Raw genomic sequence first — 20637 nt, 5'->3', positions numbered from 1 at the left:
GAAAAAATCGCTGAAACATTTTAAACAAATAAAAATATTTGCACAAGACTTCGTGACCGTAGTAGAAACTTTGTGACCGTAGTAGAAACTTGGCAAGCGATCTTTTATCCTCAATTTTAATTTTAAGACAAAAAACAAATTTGTTCCAATAAAATTAGAATTAAATACAAAAACAACAGTATAAATATATTTAATGTTTATTTTAATTAACATGCATTAGTAGAAAGGCTAGGAAAAATATTTATCGAAAACATATTCTCCCAGTCCATTGCCGGTCTTTTTTAGATTCGTGATATTATCTTTCAACTTCTTGATGACGTCAGTTTGCTCGTGAAGAAAGTTATCCTCAATGAAATCTTGAAACTATAAAGTATACATAAGTTAAAAAAATTATCAAACTGATTAATTTAACGAGTTAAAACCTTTATCTTACCACAGGGTCCTGCTCAGCAGTTGTGTGTAAAACCAGCAAACTTTTGTTTACATTAACTTCAAGTGCAAGAGCGCATTGCATGGCTTTTAATATGTTGAAGTTTGAAGGATCAAATGGACCTGGTGGCTACAAAAAAATGTTATAATTAAAAGATTTGCAATATTTTAGGGGTTTACCACTTTTTAAAAGTGTTTACCTTGATCTGAAAATACTTGCAAGTTCCTCCTCTTTTGTTTTGAAACTCCAGCATTTGATTAACATGAGCTGCATTCTTGTCTGAATATTTCTTAAAATATTTGCAAACACATTTTACGGCAACATCGTCCCGGTTGAAAAAGTTGCCCTGCGTTAAAAAAACATTAAATACACAATCAAAATCCCTGACCCAGTCTTAAATTTTCTTTCGGCATTTATGTGCAATTATTAGAGCATTTTGCCAGAAATTTTACCTGGCAATTGGTTTTTAAGTTCAGCATAAGTTTGTACTGTTTATAGCGCCTCACTCAAGGGTGCTTAGCACGGGAGCAGTTGGGATCAAACCCAAAACATCAAGTTATAAAAAAACGCCCTTTTACTTACTATAGCCACGTAAACATATGAGGCATACAACTCTAGGTTAATCTGATTGTTTAAACCTTCCTCACATTCTTTACCCCACACCCCTCCACTGTTTGCCTACAAACGTTACATTACATTTAATCAAACCAAAAAATAACATAATTTTTAATGTTCTATATATAAAGACGAAAAAGTATATTTAAATGCCATATTACAAGTTACTTGTTTTATTGATGTACAACTAACCTTAACAACTAGTGGCGTCATGGCTATGCCAAAAAAGGTTTTATGCTCCATAAACATGTAGTTGTAAAGCTAAAAATCCAATTGTGGGTTATTCTATACTTATTTACCTTACACATTTACAATAAATTGAAATTTATGCACAGAAGTAAGCCAAGCTAAATCTGGAACGTAATTGTAATCTAGGCGAGTAATTAACAAAAGCGTGGATTTTAAAAAAGTGTTTTAAGCTTTCTGAAAACGTTTCTTTTGTTGAATGATTTTAAAGGCATCGCTTTGGGAAATTTTAATGCTTAATCTTCGTTTTATTAGAGTGCTAAAAAAATAATGCACATAGTATTATAAAACAGGTTAATACCATAACTTTTAAAAGATTTAATTTATAAATTCAACAAAAACAAAAAATGGATTATAATCAGGATTTTATTAACAAGCTACAGATATAAATGAAAAAATTAAATGAACTCATATTAACATCAAAAAAGTTAATAATTTATAGCCATAAACCAAAAATAAAATCCTAATTCGTTTAGAATTAAGTAAATACAAGAACTATCATTTCAAAAGACAAAGAACTAAACTTTAACGCTGACTTGGCGACGCAAACAAATGAAACAAGATAATGTTGTCTTGTTTTTATTTTCCAAACTATACAAGCTTAATTTTGTGCCTGTAATTTTACAAACAACTACATTCTAACAAAAAAGCTTAAACACAATGTTTACAACTAACCTTAAATATTTAAACAATAATGCTAAAGCCAGTTGTACCTTTATTTATAGCACTTAGTATCCACTACAAAAATTTCAAATTTTATTGGGGAAAAAAGTAATTGTTTTTGCATTCGCATATTATATATATTAGTATCTCTATGCGTATCTACCTTGGCAAGCGATTTTTTATCCTTAATTTTAATTTTAGACAAAAACAAATTTGTCCAATAAATTGAGAATCAAATACAAAAACAGGAGTATAAATACAACGTTAATACACATAAAATATATAAGTAAAATAAAAGTTAACTTTATTACAACAAAAATGTAAAATAAAATAAAGTTTTACTGGGTAAATATTTGTTAGGTGGCCCTGTAATGAAATCTGATCATAAAAATGCAGTTATCTGAAACATTCGTAAATTCTTATTTAATATTTGTTTGACATTCTGTGTGCGCAGGTTGGTAGTTAAACATTTAAGAGAAAAAACTTTGCCCTGGTGTGTAGAAATTAAGTTAACGTTTAAACTATTTTAAACATAATGTAAAGCATGAAATAAAGTTAATATAAACTGTAGTGTTCGTTTCAATGCAGATAACATAGTTTAAAGATAACTTTGATTAAAAAATATGTTAAATTATTTCTGGTTTAAGTAAAGTTACAATTATTCTTAAATAATTAAATTTAAATTAAACTATATTTTTGTTTTAGCTTAAGACATTTAAAAATGTCAGACATAGTTGACTTAAAAGTTGCACAAGGTAGTTTCGATTTGAGATTGGAAGGGCAACCTGCACGTACAATAGCCAGTGCTGTGGCAGTAGCTGGGGTTGCTTATGTTGCTTTAAGACCTGAACTTCGGCCGTTCTGGAGGGGGGTGTTGGACAAAATTGTGGAGGGTCGAGATGCAATCATCGAGTTAATCAGACCAGGATCATTTGGTTGTCAGCGTTTGCACCAAGAACCAGGAAGCTTCTGATCAGTTCATGTTCGATTATAGTTCAAAGTCGATGCTTGAAAGATTAAACAAATATCTTTCCCAGTATCCAGGTGATGACGACATCGGAAAGTTTGAATCCGTTGTCATGACGAAGTACGAAGTATTCGAAAGTTTCGCTGACGATTTTATGGAGATGAAAGAAAATGCTCGGATCACAATTTCTGAGTTGTTTAATGAGAAGGTAAGTGAAAAGTTTTAATCTATATCAAACCATAACACTTTAAGGTAGTTTGTGTTACTTTAAGCTTAACTTTTAACCAGTTTCAGATAGTGACCTTACTTTTAATACGATTAAAATCAAAGTTTTTCTTTGTTTTAGGTAGAGAAAGAAGTAACAAAGGGTAAGTTATGTATTTGTTATACAAATGGTGTAGGGTTTGTCTAACTATACCCCACGTGACCAACAATAGGTTGATCGGAGAATAAAATACGCCCCTTGATCACAGATTGATCTCAGTTAATATAAAAATAATGCCGATAATGGGCCCAGAATTGCAACTGTCTAACTCGACTGATACAACAATTGAAATACTCTACAATGTATTCAATATTCAGTACACAAGAAAAACAATTAACAAAAAACAATACTGGCTTAACACTTACAAATCAATATTACTTTTAACAAAAACTAACTAAAGACCATTTATGAATTGTTAGAACAGGGCGAATCGTATTCTAAATATATGACGTACTAAAAGTAGAATTCCAAAATTATTCCAAGTTACGATACAAATAAAGACAAAAAAGGCGAAACACAAATCACGTGACTAAGAACGCTGGAAAAAAGGGAAAAACTTGAAATGACCAGGCGATAAGGCGATCCAAAAAGAAGCGCACAATAGCGGCTAATGGTGTCCAACCGAGTGTGAAATTGTATTTAAAATTAATGAGAAAATATAAATCAGTTTTCATATAAATGGACTTAACATTCCGGCCCCAAATGACCGAGTACACAACAAAATATACGAAGTCATTTCACAATAAACAAAGTACATTATATCAAAAACGAAACCAATATACACTGTGAGCATGCAGCAAACAGTATGACGTGAGATAATCGTCAAAAAAGAAAACATTACATTATAACAATATACGATAATCGTACACATCAAAGGGTAAGAAAATACGAAAGTTCACACGAGTGACATGAGGTGAAATGATAACGATACATGCAATAATGAATGAAAGAAAAACGCGTTTTAAGTTATTGCTGCGCTTCGAGAAGGCACAGCTTTCTAATATCCCGCCAAAGGACCGTTGTGGCGGTTTTTACACGCACGCGTCGTACAAGTCCGTTACAGTCACTTTCACATTGTTCTATAATTCCCTTCGGCCAGTATCCTCTTTTAATTGTGTCATCCACAATCAACACTACGTCACCAACAGAAAAATTTCTCACGGGCCGAAGCCATTTTTGTCGCAATTGTAAAAGCGGCAAATATTCTTTTAGCCATAGCGTCCAGAATTGATCGACGACTAGTTGAGTCAGGCGCCATGACTTTTTATAACCATCCGCTTTTATAAATTCTCCAGGGGGCAATGACACATCGATTGCTCCTTTTAAAACCATACTTGGAGAAAGCGTTTCCAAGTCTCGCGGATCATCACTAATAGGGGTTAAAGGTCGGTTATTCAAGATCCTTTCAACTTCAGTGAGCAACGTCATGAGACCGTAGTCGTCAAGAACTCGTTCACCGGTGATTGAACGTATAATTTTTCGAACTGTTCTTATTATACGCTCCCATACTCCGCCTTGATGGCTTGCAGCAGGGGGATTAAATCTCCAATCTATTTCATTCTGCAACATAGCATCATGCATTTGTTTTTTATTCCATTTCCTTATACCCATACGCAATTCACGTTCGGCACCGACGAAATTAGTGCCGTTGTCACTAAAAATTTGTTTCGGTGTTGGCCTTCTTGAAATGAACCTTCTGTATGCATCTATAAAGGCACTTGTTTCAAGCGACTGTGCCTCAATATGGACTGCTCTGGTGGCCATACAGGTAAAAACACAAGCATATCGCTTAACTTGGCTCCGTCCCAGCTTGACAGGTATGGGGCCCATATAATCGACACCAACACAGGTGAATGGTGGCCTGTTGGCAGTAACCCTTGATAAGGGTAATGCGGCCATTATTTGTTCACCGATTTTCGCGTTCCATCGTCTACATTGTCTGCAGTTTCGTAGTACCTTTCGAACAGCTGCCTGGCCACGCAAAATCCAAAAACTTTCCCGGATAGAGGCTACCACATGCAAGGTTCCGGAATGACCTTGACGTATGTGATGAGATGAAATAATGAGGGCAGTGACAGGGTGGTTTGAAGGCAAGATCATTTGATGCTTTGCATTCCTATCAACCAAAGACTTTTGTAATCTTCCTCCAACATAGATTACATTATTGACCAAAATGGGTGACAACTTTTGCAACGAGCTGAGAACTTTTGAATTGCGAAGTTCTCCTTTACTCATTACTACAGGCGACTGAAAGTTCTCATGGTTAGAAAGCAACTTAATAACCTCGGGAAAAACGTCGCGCTGAACAGCATGTACAATAGCAGTAGTGGCAGCATCTATCTCCTGACGACTAAGAAAATTGGTGTTAAACGAAGTTGAACTTGCTGCTAAATTTCGAGTTTCAGCCTTCCACCTCAGGTATTGCTTATAACGTAGAAGCCATGCCACGCAGCGTTGTAATCGGGAAAAAGATGAATAGCGAGAAAAAAGGCGCTCAATGCCAGTGCTGCTAATTTCTTTTGTGAAATTGCACTTTGCTGGTTCTTGTTTCAACTCAGGATCGTCGTTGGCAAGCGGTGGTAAAACTTGTGGGCGAGCGGGCCATTCATTAACAACTTGACCCAAAAACTGCGGGCCATTAAACCAAATTTCGGCCTTATCTACTTTGTCTGGCATAAGACCTCGAGATGCTATGTCAGCCGGGTTACGTTTGGTGTCAACGTGTCTCCATTGACACGGCTTAGAAAGACCGTGAATAAATTCAAATCTATTGGCAACGAAAGTGTGTTGATGTATTAAGAATGTATTGAAGCACCGTCGTCGAATCCGTCCAGTAGAAAATGTCGCCCAGCTTATACTCAAGCTCTTGCTGAATTAGCGTGCTTAGTTTTACGGCAATAACAGCTGCCGTAAGCTCAAGTCTCGGCGTGCTTACAGGTTTCAAAGGTGAAACGCGAGACTTGCCCATAACAAAAGAACATAAAATCACATCATGCAAATCAACAACACGAAGATAACTAACGGCTCCATAGCCAATACTGCTTGCATCACAAAACGTGTGCAGCTGAATACTTTTTAACATGCTTAAAGAAGACTTCAGGCATCTGGGAACGCTTATACGCTCCAAAAGGGTTAGATTACGTAACCATGCATTCCATTTAGTGATATGACTGTTGGGTAACAGATTGTCCCAACCTACTTGTGAATTGCATGCTTCCTGCAGTAATTTACGTGCAGGTAAAATGAATGGTTGGGCAAAGCCCAATGGGTCATAGACCTGACTTACCATAGAAAGAATACCACGTCTAGTGGAAGGTTTTAATTGAACGTTTACCTTCACCTTAAAACAATCAAGGGCGGTGTCCCAATAAACACCTAACGCACGTTCAGTTGGCAACTCATGTAAGATTTAACGTTGACGATGCCAAAGGAACAGAAGCAAGTATAGTTTTGTCATTATTAATAAACTTAGTTAAATGGAAGCCGCCGCTTTTAAGAAGCGGTTGAATATCACGTAACAAATGCAAGGCTTCATTTACACTACTACACGATTTTAACATATCATCAGCATAAAAAGTTTGCCTTACAGTACTCGGGGTTTGTTCGTTCGCACCAGTCAGGTTGTCGTCAGCTGTCTTACGTAATGCAAATGCAGCGCAACTCGGCGATGACGTCGCGCCAAAAATATGAACGTTCATGCGGTAATCAACCGGAGTTCGCGACAGGTCGTTTTCTGGCCACCACAAGAACCTAAAGGCATCCCGATCATTGGGATCAACGAACACCTGGTGAAACATGCCCTTTATATCTGCAACTAAAGCGATTTTTTCCTGGCGAAAGCGCAAAAGTACGCCAACCAGATTATTAGTTAAATCAGGCCCCTGTAACAAATAGTCATTAAGAGATAGGCCTAAATGTTTAGCAGCACAATCAAAAACAATACGAAATTTAGGCCCTGTAAAATGGTGAGGTATATAATATTTAAAGTTACTTAAAAATTCCTAATTTCACCATCTAAAATCATTGTGGCATGGCCACTATTTACATATTCAGTAACCTTATCCCTATATCTGGAAAAAAGTTCAGGGTTAGCTTGCAATTTCTTCTTTAAGTACTGAAGCCTTCGTTCAGCCATTTTCCGATTATTTGACGGTCTTGCAAGATCGTCCTTCCACAGTAATCCAATTTGGTAATGACCGTCAACCTTTTCAACGATCGATTTCATTATTCCCAAAGCCCTTTTATCCTCTATTGAGGCCTCATGGCGTTGAACGTCGTTTAAATCCTTAAAGTCTTGATTAAACGAGTTGACCAATATTCTACATGAAGCATCAATGCCATCTAGGCTATGTAGAAAATTAATGTTTCGCGCGTTGTTATCTGACCTTTTAGAGTAGTCAGAACCAAATAGTGTCCAGCCAAGCGCTGTATGCAGGCCAAATGGCTGACCAGGTTTACCCACACGTTGCTCCTTTAACCTAAAGGCTTCATGTACATTGTTACCAAGAAGCAGTTCAATTTTTGCGTTCTTAAGTCTCGGAAACGTGAGATCATTAAGATGCGCGTAGCGGTTTGCTACATCTTTAGTTGGTATACTTTCACTTACATCAACCAGGTCGTTTAAAACAATAAGCTCGTCTACATTAAATGACTCGATTTCATTAATGCCTTGAATATAACAATGGTATCATATTCGGTAAGTGAATTCGCTGTAAATAGCTGTACATGGCGGTCGATTTTGTTAAGCCCCAATTGATTGGCTAACGTTTTAGTACACATACTTGTGTCGAAACCGTCGTCCAAAAATGCATAAGTTTGGACGATTTTGTTTGGGTTGCTGCCCCAAACCTTTACTTGAAGCACCTTGAACCGTTTCACATTTTTACTTTTCTGTGTACCGCAGGCGGTGACAGCTCTTTCTTCGGCGTTCTCATTATTTGTAGGTGCGTTTAAGTTTTCATTCGGTTGTGGTTTGTTGTAATGAAGCAAAGTGTGATGTTTTTTGCTATATGTTTTGCAGGCCATTGTTGTCGGACAATTGTTATTCATGTGGCCTTCTCTTAAGCAATTGAAACACAACCTTTTAATTTTCACGAAATTATATCGATCGATCGACGTTTTCATTTTGAAGATTTCGCAACGCCACAGCTGGTGTCCATTCCTACACAAAGGACAGCATACAAATAATAATGGCGCCGAACTTTTCTCCTTCACGTTAAAGCTCTTGCTGGCAGGCCGATTTGATTTCGATTGAAATCGCCTCCCTTTCATGTCGGAAAATTTTTTATCGCATTGCTCAAAATGAATGCGCTGGTAGTAATGCCTTGATGATCGGGCCAACTCCCTTACGAACTGTCCCCGTTTGGGTAACTAAGCCTGTTTGGGTAACTAAGATAGGGGTTGGGTCACTCCGTTTGGGTGATAAGCTGTTAATGGCTTGATCAATCCCCAAAGCAGCTGGTGAAGCGAATTGTCGAAGCGAAATTGATGGCCTTTCTACGAATCCGTCAGACCCAAAAACGCTACCCTCTAACTCGGCTTCGGCTTCAAGAACTTTGGATTGAGCCCTGGTTACTTCCTTTTCAAGCTCAATTTGTGCGCCCATGCTTTTAAGGGCCGCAGTGCGCTTTTTCCGACGAGCCCTAGCTTCGGCCTCGCGGACTTCTTCTTCTGCTTTTTCTTCTTCTTGTTGCTTTTGAATTTCAAGCTGCCGAAGACTTAATTCAGCTTCCTTTTGAACTTGTTCGGCTTGAACTTTAAGCGCCTCAACGCTACCTCTGCTTCTTTGCGAGCTAACAGATCCAGAATGGCGGGACCCAATTACTGAAGGAGCTCCATGTGTTGGTGGAGCAGAGGTTACACACAAAGATAGAAAACTTTGATACCTTTCGTTCATTGTCGCATATCGGCTTTTAACTTCATAGATTTTGGCCTGTGCTTTTGGCTTTTCAACTTCAGCTTGAACAGCCAAGAATTCGTTGCACGCCGATAAACATTTAAACAGCTTTGCCTCCTTTTGAGCATTGATTTCTTTAAGGAGCTGGTTTTCAATTCGAGTAAAATTTGCCAAAGCATTTTTTCGGGCAGACTTCGGATCGACACTGGGTTCTTCGACGGGCTTCGATGTCGAAGCTTGACCGCTGGTACTTGGTTCCAAATTCATTCTTATATGTAAATCCAAAAAATCCTTTCGAAATTATATATCCCAATTTATAAATCCAAACTTGATCTTAAGTCAAACAATCTACAAATCTAACTAACTATACTAACTCAATGATATGACCAAATGTCATACAATTCATAAATAAATGTAGGGTTTGTCTAACTATACCCCACGTGACCAACAATAGGTTGATCGGAGAATAAAATACGCCCCTTGATCACAGATTGATCTCAGTTAATATAAAAATAATACCGATAATGGGCCCAGAATTGCAACTGTCTAACTCGACTGACACAACAATTGAAATACTCTACAATGTATTCAATATTCAGTACACAAGAAAAACAATTAACAAAAAACAATACTGGCTTAACACTTACAAATCAATATTACTTTTAACAAAAACTAACTAAAGACCATTTATGAATTGTTAGAACAGGGCGAATCGTATTCTAAATATATGACGTACTAAAAGTAGAATTCCAAAATTATTCCAAGTTACGATACAAATAAAGACAAAAAAGGCGAAACACAAATCACGTGACTAAGAACGCTGGAAAAAAGGGAAAAACTTGAAATGACCAGGCGATAAGGCGATCCAAAAAGAAGCGCACAATAGCGGCTAATGGTGTCCAACCGAGTGTGAAATTGTATTTAAAATTAATGAGAAAATATAAATCAGTTTCATATAAATGGACTTAACAAATGGTTATAGTATATGCCTCAAGTAGTTTTAAATTAACAATAAACAAGTCAACTTACCACAAATCTATTAAATATTAATAGGCTTGGAAGAATGCTAAAGGTGTGAGTGATAAAGATAAAAGCTGGTGGATTAAAGAATGTGAAGAGGGACTTGTTAAAGTTCGAGGTTTAATCAAGAAATAAATTTGTTGTAAAATTAAGTAGATTGCGTTAAAATGTTGTCAATAAATTACTTACCCAACACCTACAAGGTTTTAAATAAACACGGGAGTAGTTAGAAAGCTTAATCATTAAACTTAAAAAAAATACGAATGGGCGTGGCTTAAAACGTCAATCAACAAAAATTTAAATCATAATTTAATGACGTCATAATTAAACTTTGTATTTTCATTGCTGTTCCAGTCGACCCCGCATCCTCCTAGAGCCCTCAGGGAGGTGATTAGGGGGGTATTTTCCTCCAGTGTTGCCCCCCAACAAGGTTGGAATGTTGGGTGGTAAGATTCAGCAAAACCAGAATCACGATCTAGAACCACGGACGAGTTATTGTTCTGTTGATTGTCTACGTCACCGCGTCTTCTGCGTTGAGTCAACTCGCCCGAACTTAACACAAGATCACTCGGAGGATCAATTCGAGCAATTTCTTCCTCGTTTTCCTCCAGGATCGAAGATTCGTCGAACACATCACCATCGTGAGTTCGGGCTCGCCTTCGAAGCGGGGACCGATAGACCCTTTGTTCCATTACGATGGGTCACGGTAATGGGTGTGACGTCATTAATGGGCGATCGAGGTGAAATGGGTGACGTAGGGGTGATGTGGTCATGTAACGCCATGTCAACTAAACATATAAAATAAGGGGTTTAAATGACGTCACAAACAGTCCGTATGACTCACCAAAGAATGAAGAATGAGGTCGTTTGTTCGCGTTGTGGTTCGTCTTACGTTGGTCGTGCTGGGCAAGGTCAAAGGTCATCTCCAACAGAGCGAGACTGGGTTCGTCGGTCAACTTCATGTTTCCATCACTTAAATGCTTTAATATTGAAAAATATTTAAGTTTATGAGCGCCCACTTGCGACAAACAAAAATCCTAAAATTAATTTAAAGTATTCATAAAAAAAATTTTACCTCCAAAGCTGAGAATAAATTCGAATATAACCCAGTGACGTCATCTTTGTTATCTGTGTTTGATTGTGACGCAATAATCATGTTTGACGCATGAGTGAGCAGCTTACTTAATATGTCGGAAAAACTTCAAGAAAGTCGAGAACACGAGGAAGGCCGAGCTTTCTGTGACGTAATAAACTAGTTAGTATGACAAAACATTTACTTATTACTTGTGACATCATAACACAGTTGTATGATGTCATAACTCAAGTGTAGTATGTTTGTGTTTATTAACTTAAAATTTCTCTTACAAATCGTTTTATGTTTTTATTCTCTCTTCCTAATATCACCCTTCTTTCCTTTCTCTCATATTTCACTCTCTCGTTTCCCACTTTTTCTCCCTCTTGCTCTTGAGCGGAGAATCTACGTTTGAAGTCATCATCGCCTAAAAACAAAATAAAAAATCCCAAGAAATAACTTAACAAAAAAATATTAAAAGAAATAAATTTTGAATTTGTCAACACTTCCGGTGTGACCACGTGACCTGCAGGAAACACCAACGCTTCCTTGTACCTCAGATCGCTGTCAAAAGTTTTCAATAAAAATTTATTCAAGTAAAATCATTTTGACTTAAACTGGGTTTAAAATTTAGTTGTTTCAAATTAAATTTAAAAATATCTTTAACCCAGGATGTTAATAACATTAAAATTAGGAACCAAACTGCAATGAAAAGCTGCAGAAAAGTAAACAAAACAATATCGTGTTATTACACGTTCATATATTAAATAAAAGGACATGAGATGACGTAGAATATAAGCCTGACTAACCACACGAACTTTGATGAAGTTAAACAAATCAATAAATATTGGACATACTTATGGTGGTAAATTGTATTACCTCAAGAATGTTTCTAAATCTCCTCCAGGATGGTCTCTGCTGAGATATAAAGATCCCCTCTTTACAATTCTCATCCTGTTCCAACAAAGTTGTCAGATGTTTTACTCCGGACTTCTGACTATCAGGAATCATCATCCTTGATTCCTCCAAGACTAGCTTCCTCTTCTGGATCACATATTTATCCTCTTTGGATGCTTTCATCTTCACAATTTGTTCCTCGATCCCCTTTGCTTCCTTCTTGTACATTTTCTCTTCTTTTTCAAAATCCTCTTTACGACTCCAGTTTAAATCCGAATCTTTTTTAAAACTTCATCTACTTTAAATTTTTATTAAAACCGAGCTAAAAAGTTTCTATAAAATGTCACAATAAGTTTTTAATTATTATCTTCTTTAAACCTTAAATAAAATTTTAAATACAAATGTTTGAACCAGATGTTTCCTCTGCCAACTGCCAGTGTCAATCTTGTTAAAAATATTTAACAATTTGTGGGTGGGCACAGTTATACGAAAAATTAAGTTCGTCAATTCGTAACACAAAATATTAACTTTGTTAACGATGATTAATTTTTTTTAATTAAATTAAAAGGATTAAAATAAAACGTTTCTTGGTTTGATAATAATTTTTAGCGTTAGATTTAAAGTTAAATTTTAATCAGCGTGGTGTAGAGGTAAGAACACTTGCTACACCCACATGAGGTCGTGAGTTCAATCCCCACTGCTCTCATGCTGTAGTGCCCTTGAGTAGGGCGCTATAAACGATTATGAACTCCTGTTAAGCCAACACTTAATCAGTGGCATAATTATCACAGGCAATTATAATCTATATTATCCCAAACTGCCACAGGCAACTTGAGACTGGGTTGGAGTAACTGATGTTACTCTATGTTTAAGTCGCACATTGACCTTCCCACATTGAAGATGAAGATAAAAAAAAAACTTTGTTAATTAACGATAAACTAATTAACTTTGGTGCCCGCACATTTGCGAGTTTGTTGTTTGTATTTAACAAATAGTTTTGATCATTTTTTACTAACAACCCCAACCTATTATAAAGTCAGGTTTATAAACTGTAAAAATATCAACATATTTACCAACAATTTACTGACAAATAACATTTAAATCTAAGCTAAACATGACAAAAGTTAAAATATACAAGAGCACGTGCGCATTAGAAAATAAAATTTTCTGAAAAAAACGGGGAATTTTTAAAGTTTTCCGTCAGGAGGCACTAAAGATTAATATTTTATTATTTGTAACGTCAGGATTTTTTAGTTGAAACTATATTTCTAATTGAATGAAATTTTATATAGTTAGAATTATATAATAAAATTATTAAATAGACCAAAACTTCAAATGTTTATTAAAATACAGTTTTATTCAAAATAATAATGCCTAATCTTATCAAGTTTTTGATGTCAGCGATTTAGCAAATCGTAGACTAGCATTTCTTCACTTTGATAAAATGATCTGTAAAGATTAAAGGCGTCGCAAAAAGTTAAAGGTCTGCCAACCAAAAAACCTTAAAATATCAATTCACAATATTGACAATGTATTTTAAACGTAGCTCTGGTATAGTCATTGTCTAGCTGTCTAGGTGAACTTAATACAGAACTAGTCGACCATGGAAACACAATATGAAAACCTATTTATAACGTTGTTATAACAATTTTAAAGGTTTTTACTATTATTTCGTTGGTAAAGGATTTACATATTCAAAATCAATAGTTTTAGTTCGTTATTCAGTTTAAATGTCGGTAACTATTTTTAAATAAAACTACGGAGATTTAAAAATCATATTAAACTGTTAAGTTTTAAAAATAAGTTCAATTTATATTAATATTTAACTTAAATTAAACATAATTTTCGCTTTAGCTTAAAACATCTGAAAATGGCAGACATAGTTGACTTAAAAGTTGCACAAGGTAGTTTCGATATGAGATTGGAAGGGCAACCTGCACGTACAATAGCCAGTGCTGTGGCAGTAGCTGGGGTTGCTTATGTTGCTTTAAGACCTGAACTTCGGCCGTTCTGGAGGGGAGTGTTGGACAAAATTGTGGAGGGTCGAGATGCAATCATCGAGTCCATCAGACCAGGATCATTGGTTGTCAGCGTTTGCACCAAGAACCAGGAAGCTTCTGATCAGTTCATGTTCGATTATAGTTCAAAGTCGATGCTTGAAAGATTAAACAAATATCTTTCCCAGTATCCAGGTGATGACGACATCGGAAAGTTTGAATCCGTTGTCATGACGAAGTACGAAGTATTCGAAAGTTTCGCTGACGATTTTGAAGAGATGAAAGAAAATGCTCGGATCACAATTTCTGAGTTGTTTAATAAGAAGGTAAGTGAAAAATTTTTATCTATATCAAACCATAACACTTTAAGGTAGTTTGTGTTACTTTAAGCTTAACTTTTAACCTGTTTCAGATAGTGTTAAACCTTACTTTTAATACGAATAAAATTAAAGTTTTTTTTTTGTTTTAGGTAGAGAAAGAAGTAACAAAAGGTAAGTTATGTATTTGTTATATAAATGGTTATATATGCCTCAAGTAGTTTTAAGTTAACAATAAACGAGTCAACTTACCACAAATCTATTAAATATTGCATTATATGATATTTAAATAAGACAACTTGTTAAACAACATAGGCCTAAAAACTAGTTTATAATAATACAAAATATCCAGATATTTCGTCCGAGTTTGGTCTCTTGGATGTTAAAGATCGATTTTCTGGGTTGGGGCGACCTTTTGACCTTGAGAGTGAGATGACCTCTGACAGTGGTCACGGAAGCATGACCAGTTTTCATCCAAGCGTGACTGCTTCCATGGCAACCAAAACAGTGAAAAGAAGGCAAATTGGTAAGTTAATAAAAGTTAAGTTTTTGTGAAATGTTTTATGAGAACAACTTTAACAACTTTCTTTTAATTATTAGGATTGGAAGTAACATCTAAGGATCTGGAGGAACTGTTTGCTTCAGAAGGTTGGTTAAATTTGGTGATTGTTACGTCACAGTTCGTTGCAAAAAGGGGTCAATGTTGTATTAACTAATTAGCAACACGCGTTAATTTAAATTTAATTAAAATTTTAATTACTAAAACGAACAATACAGCAAAGTTAAAATCAACAATTTATAGTATGTTGGTAACACACTATGACGTAACAGTTACCAATAAATGGTTGTTATGGCAACTTTAATATGTTTAACATTAGGAACTGTTTCTAACATGAGTTAACTTTATTAAAGAATCAATCTGGAACAAGTTAAAGAGTAAAAGTAACGACAAAACCATTCTCCAATATGAGCAAAAATACAAGTTTGGTGTGACCTTTGACCTCCTTCCAAAGCTGACCCAATATTATGTCGCCTGTTTGATGACCAACCAATATGACAATGCCATGGAAGCCAAGAACGAGGTTTCTTCCCTGATTCAAAGCAACATCCAAGTTAGTGCTGAGCAAGTCCAGTTATTTGCTATCCATCTTCAAGGTAAGGAGAAATATCTGGAGTCAATCTTGTTCTACAGTGCAGCTGGTGGGTTGTATGGTCTTGGTAGTAAAGTGCTCAACCAATCTGTTAAAGCGACAGAGTCTTGTGTGAATGGTCTGTATAATTATGTTCTTAAAATGAAAGAAGATGGAAACATGAAAAGTGTCATCCAACATCATGTGACACCACTCATGCATGAAATGACAGAGCTCGTCCACAACGACACACAATCTGATGTGAAGGTGAGATGTGAAGTGGAAGCCAGGTGTTTATATTACATAGCTGTGTGTGAATATTTGTCCGATGTTGATCCCACCCAAACAAGTCAGCAAGCAGTGAAGTTGATGGAGGATGTTCTGGGATCTTCAGCAAATGAGTATGGGGTTTATGGGTTCCACTTGCACTTGCTTGGTCGATGGTATCTCAACAAAGCTCAACAACCATCAGAGGCAGAAGGTTATTATGTGAGGGCATTGGAGGCTTACAAGAATGCTAAAGATATGAGTGATGAAGATAAAAGCATGTTGATTAAAAAGTGTGAAGAGAAACTTGTTAAAGTTCGAGGTTTAACCAAGAAATAAAATTGTTGTAAAATTAAGTAGATTGCGTTAAATTGTTGTCAATAAATTACTTACCCAACACCTACAAGGTTTTAAATAAACACGGGAGTAGTTAGAAAGCTTAATCATTAAACTTAAAAAAAATACGAATGGGCGTGGCTTAAAACGTCAATCAACAAAAATTGGCCAATCACAGGCCGGGAATCTTGTACAAAATATAAAATAACATAAGAGAACTTAGCGTCGTTAAAATTGTGACGTCATTAAGATGACGTAAGCAGGGGAATTCCCCTGATAGGACGGGAATGATTACACCTTTAAAGTCCGAATAATAATTTGCATAACTTGCTTCTGGTTAATACTCGGATCAAAATACTTTGTTACAATAATTTATGACGTCACTCGTTGAATACGTCATGTGTTGAGGTCATTAATTGATCACGTGAACACTGCTTAGTGATGTCATAAAAGCAACAATATGGCAAGTTAAAGGTTGCCCCCAAAATTAAAACTATTTATAGTGAACTTTGTTGTTTCGAAAAATAATCAAAAAAATATTTTGTTGCAGTCTTATCTAAGTCATTTAAACTTGTAATTTTGAATCTAAATCATTTTAAAATCACGTTTTTATGAAAAAGTAAGAAATAAAAAAAATGACTCTCGTGCATCATCTTGCGGTTGTTTTAAATGATTAATTGAAAAAATAAAATTGAAAAAATTTTCTTGCAAAAAAAAAACACTTCTAACTTAATATAAGTCACCCAAACGTCTAAAAAATCATATTTTACCAAAACTTAGTAAAATTTGTGTTTTTCAAAAACAGCAATTTTGGCATTTTCTACAAGGTTATATAATAGCCTGTTGTTTTTAAAATTAAATTCACAACTAAAAACCCCGACCAATTCTTAAGTTTTCTTTGGCAGTTATCTATAGTTATTTGAATATATGGCCGGAAATTGCGCTACGATGTTGCGACATTGGTGCAGTGGGGATCGAACGCATAACTTATGTGATAAAGCCGGCAGCGTGGTGTAGTGGTAAGAACACTTGCTACACAACACATGGGGTCGTGGGTTCAATCCCCACTGACCTCATAATGTACAGCCCTTGAGTAAGGCGCTATAACCGGTACGAACTCCTGCTGAGCCAGCACTTAATCAGCAGCATAATTACTGGGTAATTATAATCTATAATATCCCAAACTGCCACAGGCAACTCGAGACTGGGTCGGAGTCACTGATGTTACTATATGTTTAGGTCGCGCATTCGACTTTCCCACAAAAAAAAACACTTTTTTTACTTACTATAGCCATGTAAACATATGAGGCGTACAACTCTAGGTTAATCTGATTGTTTAAACCTTCCTCACATTCTTTATCCCACACCCCTCCACTGTTTGCCTGTAAACATAATAATAACATTAATCAAACCAAAAAATAACATAATTTTAAAAAGCCAAGCCTATTTCTAATATATAAAGACGAAAAAGTATATTTAAATATCTTATTATATTTAAATATCTTATACTAACCTTAATAACTAGTGGTGTCATTGCTATGCCTAAAAACACCAAAAAGTTCAATTGTAGGTTATCCTACTTATTAACCTTACACACTTACATTAAATTCAAACCTATTCGCAAAAGTAGGCTAAACAAGACGTAAAATGCAATTTTAAAGTAGGCGAGTAATTAACAAAAGCGTGGCTTTTAAAAAAAGTGTTTGAAGCATTCTGAAAACGCTTCTTTTGTTGATTGATTTTACAGGCAACGCTTTGGGAAATTTTATTGGTTAATCTTCGTTTTATTAGAGTGCCTTGTATTGATTTATTAACAACAAAATTTCTTTATAAAAACAAACCTTAAATGTTAGAAATAATGCACATAGCATTTTAAAAAATGTTAATACCATAACTTTTAAAAGATTTAATTTATAAATTCAATAAAAACAAAAAATGGATTATAATCAGGATTTTATTAACAAGCTACAGATATAATACAGTTAAAAGATGACAGGATAAAATGATGCGGAGTTAAGAGAAATGTTTGTCAAACAAGAACTCGCCCAACCCAGTCCCAACCCTCTTAAGATTTGTGATGTGATCCTTCAACTTCTTGATGGCATCAACTTGCTCATGGAGGTAGTTAGCCTCGATGAAATCCTGGAACTGCGGAACAAAAAATTTATCAAAATTTACAGAAATTTCTAGTCGAGACATAATCTTTATATAATGGAGCTTAGTGGACGATATATATGTCCAGTGGATTTGCCTTCATACAAAAATTAAACTGCTGTTTGTGGTGTGCCAGTAAATTATTACTGGAAAATATTAGTTGAGAGTTGCGACCATATAACAACATTTAAAATCCAGATTGCAAAGCAGGCTAACAACTAGTTTTTAAAAAGTACAACACAAGAGTATTTTATATATATTTTATAAAAGTATAACATAAAATGTGATATTAAATTACTATGACTAAAAAGCTAAGAAATGTATAACAGTTGGAAAATAGATGATAATGCTAATTGGTAATTACTAAAATAAGTTTGCTTATTAGTGAAAAGGGGATAATGGATTATTTATGACTGCACTAATTACAAAACAAAAGTAAACCATAGCACAGTGCTTTTGGCCACAATTGCTTGTCCTTAATTTAACAAAAAGAACAAAAGATTTAAGTAATTACCTCTGGGTCTTGCTCAGCTGTTGTGTGTAGAGCCAGCAAACTTTTGTTCACGTTAACTTCAAGTGCAAGAGCGCATTGCATGGCCTTTAATATGTTGAAGTTTGAAGGATCAAAAGGGCCTGGTGGCTATAAAAAAAATTTTAAAATATTTTAATAATATGACACATTAAAATCACATTATTTTTTTACCAGAATGTCTATAGTATTTAAAAGTGTTTTGTTTTTTTATGACATACATGAGAAAAACAATGTTGTAATATAATTTTAACAACTTCTTTATTGAGTCATAAATTACGCAATTATGACATGCGCTCTGTCATAATAGAAGGCATATAACCTAATTAAAGATGTGACGTATATTGGTGTAGTAAATGTATGAGTAAGCACATTACAAAATTGTCATGTTTTTTCTTATTACCAACTCCCACTATTATGACACTTAAAAAATGTAACGCACACTTAATATATATCACCAAAAATTATACAATATTGAATAACATAGATGAAAAATACACAAATTATAGAATAAAAAGCTTAGTGGGCAATATACAAAGATTCAATTTTTAGGCCTACAAAATAAATAAGATTGCCCTTTTATTATGACAGTTAAGATGTCGGCCATAGGGCAGATTTATGACTTTCATTTACAAAAAACCCATTTCTTATTTAAACCCAACAACCAAGTTACCTTGATCTGGAAGTACTGGGTAGTTCCTCCTCTCTTGTTGTGGAACTCGACCATCTGATTGGCATGTCCTTTTTCCTCCTCGGAGCACTCTTTAAAGTAGTTTGAGATGTTCTTCAGAGCAACATCGTCCCGATCGAAGAAATGACCCTGTAAATACATTTTTAAACCAAACTAATTCATTGTTAAACAGATTACTTTAAATAAAATTGACTAATTCATACATATATATATATATACCAAGAAATTTATAAGTTATTATTGGGCCAAAACAATTAAAAAGGTGCTAATTTTACCACTTTACAGATCAATTTTAACACCCAAAAAATAGAATTAAAAATTCTTTATAGCAAAGTCAAAACTGATTTGGAATTTAATTTAACATAGAACTTTATTTATAGCTTTAAAATCAATACTAATAGATTTTAAAATAATTAAAAAACATAGACTTATACAGAAACAAACATAATATGAACACTAATATTAGATTAAATATTGATTCTTACCATTGCCATGTAAACATATGAGGCGTACAACTCCAGGTTAATCTGATTGTTTAAACCTTCCTCACATTCTTTACCCCACACTCCTCCACTGTTTGCCTGCAAATAAACAAATACAGGATTTAAGTTAATGTTTAATTAGCAATAGACATATCTTTGTGTTAATTTTGTTGTGAAGATAATTTTCCTTACATTAACAAACAATATTTATTCTGAATTATAAAATGTTAAATTAGTGGGCAGTCTGACAGTAAATATAAAACCAAATTTGACTTTAAAGAAACAAAAATCCGCAATTTAACCATTATTATTACAGATTTGTACAATTAAGGCTAATATATCACAAAAATTTAAAAAAATCTTGGACTTTTAACAACTGAAATGACTTACTTTACAAAATAGCAAAACATTACAATTATAATCAATAAAAATTAAATTTTAAAACAACTTACAGCTGACGTTGATTGTTCGGCCATTTTCTTTTAATTAATTCTTCTTAAATTCTTTTAATTTCGGTTTAAAATTTGCTGTCCCTTGCGAGGAATCCGTTCGTTCACTGACGAAGCAAGATGTACGCGCAATAACAAAACATAAAATGATCCAAATCAGACGACCATACGTTCTATAACGCGACAACAACCCGTGACGTCATCTCTTTGTTGT

The 20637-nt window shown here is 34.8% G+C and overlaps 5 protein-coding genes across 6 annotated transcripts; 1 reads left to right on the top strand and 4 right to left on the bottom strand.

The window, feature by feature from the left end:
* Positions 1-228: 228 nt before the first annotated feature.
* Positions 229-17652, bottom strand: LOC145746040 (soma ferritin-like). The gene is made up of 5 exons (XM_082564219.1): positions 17632-17652; positions 17405-17500; positions 630-776; positions 434-559; positions 229-363 (listed from the first exon to the last, which is right to left on the bottom strand). Exons 1-5 carry the CDS (start codon positions 17650-17652, stop codon positions 229-231), a joined length of 525 nt encoding a protein of 174 aa, XP_082420345.1.
* Positions 9650-11333, bottom strand: LOC145745548 (uncharacterized). 2 transcript variants are annotated; one of them, XM_082563660.1, is made up of 3 exons: positions 11178-11333; positions 10947-11082; positions 9650-10890 (listed from the first exon to the last, which is right to left on the bottom strand). In XM_082563660.1, the coding sequence occupies exons 1-3, from the start codon at positions 11256-11258 to the stop codon at positions 10736-10738; spliced, it is 372 nt and encodes a 123-aa protein (XP_082419786.1). In that variant the 5' UTR covers positions 11259-11333; the 3' UTR covers positions 9650-10735. The 2 variants fall into 2 exon arrangements, with proteins under 2 accessions (XP_082419786.1, XP_082419785.1); XM_082563659.1 differs by having other exon boundaries at positions 9650-11082.
* On the bottom strand, positions 11962-12353 carry LOC145745549 (tubulin-specific chaperone A-like). Its single transcript, XM_082563661.1, has one exon. It carries the CDS (start codon positions 12297-12299, stop codon positions 12012-12014), a length of 288 nt encoding a protein of 95 aa, XP_082419787.1. The 5' UTR covers positions 12300-12353; the 3' UTR covers positions 11962-12011.
* LOC145745298 (uncharacterized) lies at positions 13772-16175 on the top strand. The gene is made up of 5 exons (XM_082563334.1): positions 13772-14394; positions 14538-14559; positions 14738-14911; positions 14986-15033; positions 15298-16175. The coding sequence occupies exons 1-5, from the start codon at positions 13942-13944 to the stop codon at positions 16119-16121; spliced, it is 1521 nt and encodes a 506-aa protein (XP_082419460.1). The 5' UTR covers positions 13772-13941; the 3' UTR covers positions 16122-16175.
* A 404-nt stretch (positions 17653-18056) lies between the features above and the next one.
* Positions 18057-20569, bottom strand: LOC145746091 (ferritin heavy chain-like). Its single transcript, XM_082564280.1, has 5 exons — positions 20427-20569; positions 19978-20073; positions 19475-19621; positions 18787-18912; positions 18057-18266 (listed from the first exon to the last, which is right to left on the bottom strand). The coding sequence occupies exons 1-5, from the start codon at positions 20448-20450 to the stop codon at positions 18132-18134; spliced, it is 528 nt and encodes a 175-aa protein (XP_082420406.1). The 5' UTR covers positions 20451-20569; the 3' UTR covers positions 18057-18131.
* Between the last annotated feature and the right edge of the window lie 68 nt (positions 20570-20637).

Source organism: Corella eumyota, chromosome 3 (assembly GCF_963082875.1).
Source record: "Corella eumyota chromosome 3, kaCorEumy4.1, whole genome shotgun sequence".
NCBI lineage: Eukaryota > Metazoa > Chordata > Ascidiacea > Phlebobranchia > Corellidae > Corella > Corella eumyota.
The sequence above is the reverse complement of the archived record's forward strand: the minus strand, read 5'-3'. Positions and strand labels throughout refer to the sequence as shown.

Coding starts and splice junctions, on each gene's coding strand:
- LOC145745548 (XM_082563659.1), bottom strand. CDS start 10,794: ATGGAACAAAGGGTCTATCGGTCCCCGCTTCGAAGGCGAGCCCGAACT.
- LOC145745549 (XM_082563661.1), bottom strand. CDS start 12,299: ATGTACAAGAAGGAAGCAAAGGGGATCGAGGAACAAATTGTGAAGATG.
- LOC145745298 (XM_082563334.1), top strand. CDS start 13,942: ATGGCAGACATAGTTGACTTAAAAGTTGCACAAGGTAGTTTCGATATG. Junction 14,912..14,985: donor AGTGAAAAGAAGGCAAATTG/GTAAGTTAATAA, acceptor TTTAATTATTAG/GATTGGAAGTAACATCTAAG. Junction 15,034..15,297: donor GGAACTGTTTGCTTCAGAAG/GTTGGTTAAATT, acceptor ACTTTATTAAAG/AATCAATCTGGAACAAGTTA.
- LOC145746040 (XM_082564219.1), bottom strand. CDS start 17,652: ATGACACCACTAGTTATTAAG. Junction 560..629: donor GCAAGTATTTTCAGATCAAG/GTAAACACTTTT, acceptor ATTTTTTTGTAG/CCACCAGGTCCATTTGATCC. Junction 364..433: donor CTGCTGAGCAGGACCCTGTG/GTAAGATAAAGG, acceptor TATACTTTATAG/TTTCAAGATTTCATTGAGGA.
- LOC145746091 (XM_082564280.1), bottom strand. CDS start 20,450: ATGGCCGAACAATCAACGTCAGCT. Junction 20,074..20,426: donor CCGAACAATCAACGTCAGCT/GTAAGTTGTTTT, acceptor GTTTATTTGCAG/GCAAACAGTGGAGGAGTGTG. Junction 18,267..18,786: donor CAGCTGAGCAAGACCCAGAG/GTAATTACTTAA, acceptor TTTGTTCCGCAG/TTCCAGGATTTCATCGAGGC.